This window comes from Triticum urartu, unplaced genomic scaffold, assembly GCF_003073215.2.
Source record: "Triticum urartu cultivar G1812 unplaced genomic scaffold, Tu2.1 TuUngrouped_contig_5755, whole genome shotgun sequence".
NCBI lineage: Eukaryota > Viridiplantae > Streptophyta > Magnoliopsida > Poales > Poaceae > Triticum > Triticum urartu.
This window is the reverse complement of record NW_024116456.1, coordinates 1-8,118: the sequence shown is the minus strand read 5'-3', so window position 1 is coordinate 8,118 and position 8,118 is coordinate 1. Positions and strand designations below refer to the sequence as shown.

The window sequence follows — 8,118 nt, the reverse complement described above, 5'->3', positions numbered from 1 at the left end:
GAACTCTTCCCTGACACTTTGCTGGATCGGAGTCCGGGGATCGTCATCGAGCTGAACGTGTGCTAGAACTCGGAGGTTGCCATAGTTTCGGTGCTTGATCGGTCGGGCCGTGAAGACGTACGACTACATCAACCGCGTTGTGCTAACGCTTCCGCTGTCGGTCTACAAGGGGACGTAGATCGCACTCTCCCCTCTCGTTGCTATGCATCACCATGATCTTGCGTGTGCGTAGGAATTTTTTTGAAATTACTACGTTCCTCAACAACGGCGGCCGAGGCTGATTCGCCTGCGCCGATACGAGGAGCGGGATCCTCTGCGGCTGCTCCTGGATCTGTTGTGGCTGCACCAATATCTACGCGTGTTACCCGTTCACAGAGAGGTATTACCAAACCTTTAGTGCCCAAGGATGGCACGGTCAGGTATGACAAAAACTTTAGGTTTGCAAACTTTGCTTCCTCTGGTGAGCCACAAACTGTGATAGAAGCATTGCATGATAAAAATTGGAAAAATGCTATGAGTATAGAGTATGATTCTTTAATGAGAAACCAAACTTGGCATTTAGTTCCACCAAAGCCAGGGAGGAATATTATAGATTGTAAGTGGGTATATAAAATTAAAAAGAAGGCTGATGGAACAATAGATAGGTATAAAGCTAGGTTAGTAGCTAAGGGTTTCAAACAATGCTACGGTATCGATTATGAGGACACCTTCAGTCCTGTAGTGAAGGCTGCTACTATCAGACTTGTCCTGTCTATTGCTGTTTCCAGGGGATGGAATCTTCGCCAATTGGATGTTCAGAATGCGTTTCTACATGGCGTTCTCGAGGAAGAAGTTTACATGTGGCAACCACCAGGCTTTGAAGATAGGTCCAAACCTAACTATTTGTGCAGGTTGGATAAAGCCTTGTATGGCTTGAAACAGGCACCTAGGGCATGGTATTCAAGACTAAGCCTTAGGTTGCAGCTGCTTGGGTTCTGTCCATCAAAGGGAGATACTTCACTGTTCTTCTTCAAAAAGGGAAAGGTGATCATATATATGCTGATTTATGTTGATGACATAATTGTAGCAAGCTCCTCACAAGATGCCACGTTAGCCTTGTTAAGAAACTTAAGAAGTGAATTTGCCTTAAAAGATTTTGGAGATCTACACTATTTCTTAGGCATTTAAGTGAAGAAGATGCAAGATGTCATTCTGCTCACTCAAGAGAAATATGCTTCTGATATTTTAAGTCGTGTAGAAATGAAGGATTGTAAGCCTTCTAGTACACCTATGTCAACCACAGAAAAATTGTCCCTGAATGAGGGAAAATTACTGAGTCAAGAAGAGGGAACAAAGTATCGAAGTATAGTCGGCGCGCTTCAGTATCTTACATTAACAAGACCTGACATATCCTTTTCAGTTAATAAGGTTTGTCAGTTCTTGCATGCGCCAACCTCTTTGCATTGGACAGCTGTGAAAAGAATATTGAGATACATTCGAGGAAGCACTGGAGTTGGGTTAAGTATATGTAAGTCTCCATCAACTACAGTAAGTGCTTTCTCTGATGCAGATTGGGCAGGTTGTCCAGATGATAGAAAATCCACAGGAGGCTTTGCAGTGTTTCTTGGCTCAAACCTTGTGTCATGGCAAGCAAAGAAACAAGCAACTGTCTCAAGATCCAGCACTGAGGCAGAATATAAATCATTAGCAAATGCTACCGCAGAGGTAATGTGGGTGGAAACACTTCTTGATGAGTTGGGTGTCTCTAGATCACATGTGTCACGCTTATGGTGTGATAATCTTGGAGCAACATATCTTTCCGCGAATCCTGTGTTTCATGCAAGAACAAAACACATAGAGATTGATTTTCATTTTGTCCGAGAAAGAGTTGCACAAAAGAAATTGGAGATAAAGTTCATCCCAACTGGAGATCAAGTGGTGGATGGTTTTACCAAACCTCTACAAGTTCGACAACTTCAAGCCTTCAGGAACAATCTAAACCTTGATGTGTTGAGATTGAGGGAGGATGTTAAATCATAGGCTTGTTTTGTATAGATGTGACATGTGTGTCACAATATTGTATGTGTGTTGTATGCGTGAGTATAATGTAAACCAGGCGGGTTGTTAGTTAGATCTGATCTTATCTCTTGTATAGCTTGAAGGATGGGTCAAGACTACAACAACCTGCCGATGATGTATCCTATGTGCTATATAAACACGCATGCATCCCTGCACCAGATGCATACGCTTCCACGCCTCAATTTTACACTATGAATGTAGGTGTACTATCTAAGGCAGCTAATGAATCCAAGTTGCTCTGTATTAATCAATGACAACTAGATGCAGCTAAGCTTGTACTATGAATGTATCGATGGATCGGTCGGGTTGTCACAGCCATGAGATTTGCACACATTATTGCACGTATGTATGGCTAGCTTGGGGACCTGTCATGTCTCATCGCCATGGACATTGTGAGGCCGGAAGCTTGTATGATCTAGCCATGATCTCATCTACAGGAGACAGGCTATTCGAGTGTGGGTCAGACAAACAAAATGCATGTCCATAGCTTGTAAGCTTCCTCTTCCCTAGGTCAATCGCTGGGCATGCAAGTGTACCAATCCTTGAGGGATTTGTAACTGGAGAAATTCTCTCGTCCACAACATTATACTCCCTCGATACTTTGTACTAAATCAGTGACACTTATTTTAAGACGGGGAGAAAATACTAAACATCATCGTTATCCGATGGAGCAGTTACCGACAGTGCCGCGACATCCATACCTGGCATAGCGCCCGCCAGCGATGCAAGCAGCTCCTACGTCGTCTTCACCAAAGACTCCCAGATGCCCTGACTTGGATCATATGTTGTTTTCTGTACTTACGAAACAATGGATGCACCGTTGGTTAACCAATCAAATGGTGCCAACAAGTCCATGCGGAGTCATCCTCGGAACCAGAGATGTAACGATGTGGGCCGACGTAACGAATGTCATCAACATTACTCATCATTCCTTTGAAGGTTTGTACTCTTGGTTGGCATTTCCTATTTACGAAAATGGGCCAAACGGTTCCTTACTCGTAACCCGCGCACACAACGGATCGGTGCTTCCGACCGGAACCATGCAACGGAAGAGACTGGGTGGATATTTCCAATTTTGGGAACATTCTAGAATCTTCCTCCTCCCCGTTTTGTTTTTCTTTTCCTGCTTTTAATCTGATGGTAAACCGGCTTTTATTTATTATTTAAATAGCAAAAAAATTCAAAACTGTGAACTTTTTTAAATTCATGAACACTTTTTTAAATTCGTGTTCTCAAAATTTTGAAAAAAATTGAAATTTGTGAACATTTTCTAAATTCTTGAACATGTTCAAATCCATGAAAAAGATCGAGTTCAGGAACTTTTTAGAAATTCAAGAAGTTTTTTCAAAATTCAATGATTTTTTCAAATTCAAGAGCTATTTTTAAAGAATTCATGAGTATTTATAAAACATTATCAATATGTGAACATTTTATGATTTACCAAGTTTGTAAATTTAGTGAAAAAATGGTTGGTTAAACACCAATCGAGTGGCAGCGATCGAGCACGACGGGAACTGAGCGACCAATTTACTGGGCCGGGCCCATGCAGGCTACGCCTTGTGCGCTGTTGCGCAACCTGGCATGTTTGGCGCTGAAGAGGCATTCCGCTCTAAGTCGGCCACATTGGTAAATTTGTCCATATATGGAATCTCTCATGTCTCCCAACTTGCAACTCAAAGAGGGACAAAACCAAATGCACGCCCGGATCCGATTGTTGCAGGGGTGTCATCGAATCAGAGTATTTAACCAAAAACTACCACATTTCATGAAAACGTGCTCAGAAACTACCACTTTATAAATTTGTGCCGAAAACTACCACTTCTTTGCCAATCTGTGACTAAAAACTACCATGTCGGGAAAGTGCCCGATTCGCCTCTTCTAAACGCCTTTCTGATAGGATGGGCCCACAAGTTAGGTTGATCGTTTAACTTTGACCGTTATTATAAATGGGGCCCATACGTCAACCCTCTTCTTCCTTCTATCTTCCTCTCTTTGGCATTTATACAAACACCTCGTGTGCACCTGCAAGCCACCTCCGCCGTCGACCACTGCCGCATGACACCGAGATTTGTTAACGAGGTTCACCGATATGGCTACATACCCGGGGGCCTGACTATGGGCGCTCCTCCCCATGATACCGCTACAATACCGCAACCGGTCGCCCTGGACACCGGCACATGCCGCCGGCTTCCCCTGCGTTCCGGTGCTATTATGTTGACATAGGTTACATCATGTGTCTACCCCCGCTATATATGAGAGGCCTAGGATACACGTGTCCTCGTAGGACACGACTCCATATCCTATCTAAACACAATACCACTCAGAGTCCAAATGTAACCTACCTTGTACACAATATTCGATACAACTATAACAAAAGTAATGGATTCCAATTGCAGGGGCGTCTAACAAATTTGTTCGCAAACTGTGATGGCACATACCAAACCCGTGCAGTTTAAGTAAAAATCATTGAATATATGAAATTATTTGTGGCAGGGACCAAAATTTTCCTATGTATGTATGGGTGGGGATCTCTGCCATGGGTGATCCAAAAAAAATGATCACCGAACCATGGTAAGTGCTTACCAAACAAGCACGACTAGTTCACAATCACTAGGAAGCAAAGCATGCGGCTATATTGGCCAATACCCGCGCATTTCCTTCGATTAATCAATCATTCAGCTGCACGGGTAACCTCTCGGAAGCAGTTGTACGTAGCTAATTAAAATCAGTGTGATCGAAATAGTTGTTATAATTAAACATTAAACAAAAGTTGGCGCATGCGTGCACAAACCAGCTGATGAGGCTTAGGTAGCTGCTACCAGACGGCAGGTACGTACTTGGATAAGAATTATATTGGAAGACGACGACAACCCATTCGTGTGCAGCATGCATTATGATCGGCAGCTTCAAGCCAATCAATACAATCATGTGGATAGACCATGGAAGAAGCTATCCATGATGTTCATGTCGAATCTTGCAGCTTCTCTAGCTACCATGCGCACGCCCTGCGTGTATAAAAGAGCTGAAGGCTGCTGCAGGCAATGTAAACGACGACGGCGTATGGAATATCTCATGTCTCCCAACTTGCAACTCAGAAAGGGACAAAATCAAACGCACGCCCGGATCCGACTGTTGCGAGGTGTCATCCAATCATCCATCCATCTCAGTGGTCTTACCAGCCGCGTGTCCGGTTAGTAGTAGCTACTACACCAAGATAATGGTGCCCGCATGTGCAATCCTTGCTGTCCTGGCGGATCGATCTAGAAGGCGAAACGCGCCACAGCACGATTGGCACATAGTTGACGATCACCTGGTCAGCCGTCCATCCAACAGTAGATCGTTGTGGTCCGTCCGTGCTCTGCTGTGTGTACTGCATAATGCGCAGTGAGTTAGCCTATATGCCTGTATGTCTGTACCAGACGGTTTTAGGGCTCCAACACGACCCTTTAATTTAGGCTCGACCGGTCTGGACGTCTGAAAATTCTTATTTGGCCGGTCGCAAATCGAGGGGCGATTTTGGGAAGTTCGGGCATCCACCATTTTGGTCTCCGACGACACGATCCCACCCAAAATAGGCTAGCTCTAGAACCCTCGTTGCATCCTGTCTCACCGGCTACTTCCCACATTGAAGCTTTGGTACTCCGCCTACCGTGTTCATGGCCGGGCAGCCGGCGAGCCAACCGAGGAGCCTACCTGGCTATTAAAGGCCGACCGGGGGCCCCCCCCCCCCCCAATCCTTGCTTGCATCACATTTTCCTCATTTCCATTTGTCTACGTCATCAAGGCCATCGCCACCCATCCACATCCAAATTCTTGACAATCGCCGTCGCCATGGTCCGCTCCAAGATCATATGGTATAAGATGTTGATGCCAGAGCGCCACGCTAAAATCACGGCAGAGGTCCACGCCACGGATGCCAGTTGCGAGGCCTGCATTGTGGTGGACTAACCTCTGAGCCCTTTGGACCCGAGCTAGAAAGAGGAGTAGATGGAGGAGGAGGAGGCGACCCTATGGCGTTGGCGGTGGTCCAGGAGGAGGAGGTGATAGTCCATCATGCCATGGCCAGCGGGCCAAACGGCCAAATCTCCATGCCCGAGTCAGAGGAGCAAGTCTGCCTTGCGCTACTGGACGAGCACCGCGCGGCCATGGCTCAATTGGAGGCGGAGCAAGCGGACGTCGCTACCAATGCATTGCTCCTCGCGGACCTTGAACTCGTCGACGTGAATCGGGTGGTCTATCCATCTATGGAGCGCCCGCACGGTGGACAGTGATCGAGCGCCGTCAGCTCCGCATCAACGACACATGGCGCACTTGATTCTTCAAGAAGCTCGAGAACAAGGACAAGGACGAGAAGGATCAGCACGATGACGATGCCAAAAAGACACACAACGGCGGTTCATGTGGGGATGCGCCAGCAGCCAATGACGACGAGGCCGGCGGCTCCGTTGCGGGTGTCATCGACCTCACCTCAGATGGGGAGGAGTAGGTTTTAGAGTAGTTTTTAGTTGTTTTAGAGAAATTTTACATTGTACTAGGAACGTGTCTGTGCGTCGCCATGGCTGTCAAATATTTTTTATTTCAATAATTTGGTAGCATGGGTCATGCATGACAAGTAAATTAATATGAATGAGCGGCGTATGTGATGGTGCGGTGAAATGTGATGTGCAATCAAATGATGTAATCCCGCATTATTAGAAAAAAAAAGCAAGTTAATTAAGATGGAGTTTATGTAATGCTGCAAAAGGTAAGTAAATTATTTTGATTGAGCGATGTGTTTAGAAGGTGCAGTCAAATATGACATGATGGAAAAAACCAGCTGGACGAAAAACTAGATGGAGGACAAGGTGGGAGAGGAAAAAACGGTTGACAGAGTTCTGTCCGGCAGAAAAAGAGACACTATTTATTTTTAAGTAGTTGAAAGAAAATCTAGTACTCCCTTCATGAAGTATTATGAGAGTGTTTCGGTGCCTAGGCTCATCTGCATCCGGTCAGAAAAAAATTACAAAAACTTTAAAAAAATCTAAAAAACATATTGCATGATAGAAAATTTAGTGCGTGAGATCCGCTCCAATTTTCAAATCATTTGGACATCTGAAAAGCTCTTGGCAAAAAAGACAAATCAGGTCAGAACAGTGCATGAACAGTAAACATTTTTATAGAACCCGAATTTGTCTTTTTTGCCGAGAGCTACTCAGATGTTTAAATGATTTAAAAATTGGATGGCTGGCCCTTAATGTGTTGGCTACTCCAATCATATGTCCGTCGGTGGAGGCGCCAGCAGTGATGCATCTTGACCGGGCGTGCGTGCGTGCATCGCTCCCCAACATGACAGCGAGCTAAGGCACACAACATACCATCCATCGCCGCCGTTGCCTTGAGTTTTGACTAACGCGGCGAGCCTCCTCCTCCTCGTGCTTCTGCCGCGCACCCACACGTGTAACCACCGCTTTCCAAGCTGCCATGCTTGGCTGCCTGATGCCTCCTACCCTCTGCATATATACAACATCGATCGTCTCCTCCATCACACCACATCTCATCTCATCTCACACGTACGTCTAGCAGCAGCAACAACAAGAAGCTCAAGAAGAAGCAACAGCAAGAGCTAGAATGGCTCTCAACTTCGGTCGGTCCATCTCTTCCCCTCTCGCGCCGGCGAGGTCCTTCTCCAAGCCCCGCCACGTCCGCTCCGTCAGCCTCCCCGGCGCCACCTCCTCCCACCCGCTCCTCGCCAACCTCCACGCCCACATCGCCGCCCTCCGTTCCTGGACCCAGCAGGGCCCTTCCTCCTCTCTCCCGTCCGGCCTCGCCGCCATCCAGGCGCTCCACTCCTCCCTCGCCGACCTCCTCCTCCTCCCGGAGTCCGGGGCCGCGCTTCGGTGCCCTGCCAGCAACGCCGCCGACTGCCTCCTCGACGCATTCCTCCTCCTCGCCGACGCGCACCAGGGCTTCCAGGAGTGCCTCCTGTCACTCAGGCACGCCGTCACCGAGTCCCGCGCGGCGTTGCGCAGGGGCGACACCGGGAGGCTCGCGTCCGCTGCCAGGGCCCAGCGCCGAGGCGGG

The 8,118-nt window shown here is 47.0% G+C and overlaps 1 protein-coding gene across 1 annotated transcript; it reads left to right on the top strand.

Annotated features, from left to right (window-relative positions):
• Positions 1-7,566: 7,566 nt before the first annotated feature.
• On the top strand, positions 7,567-8,100 carry LOC125529663 (the record flags this gene model as incomplete). The annotated part of the gene is given in 1 exon segment (XM_048694084.1): positions 7,567-8,100. A coding segment is annotated over 1 exon segment (435 nt), but the record flags the coding sequence as incomplete, so codon positions are not given.
• Positions 8,101-8,118: the final 18 nt, after the last annotated feature.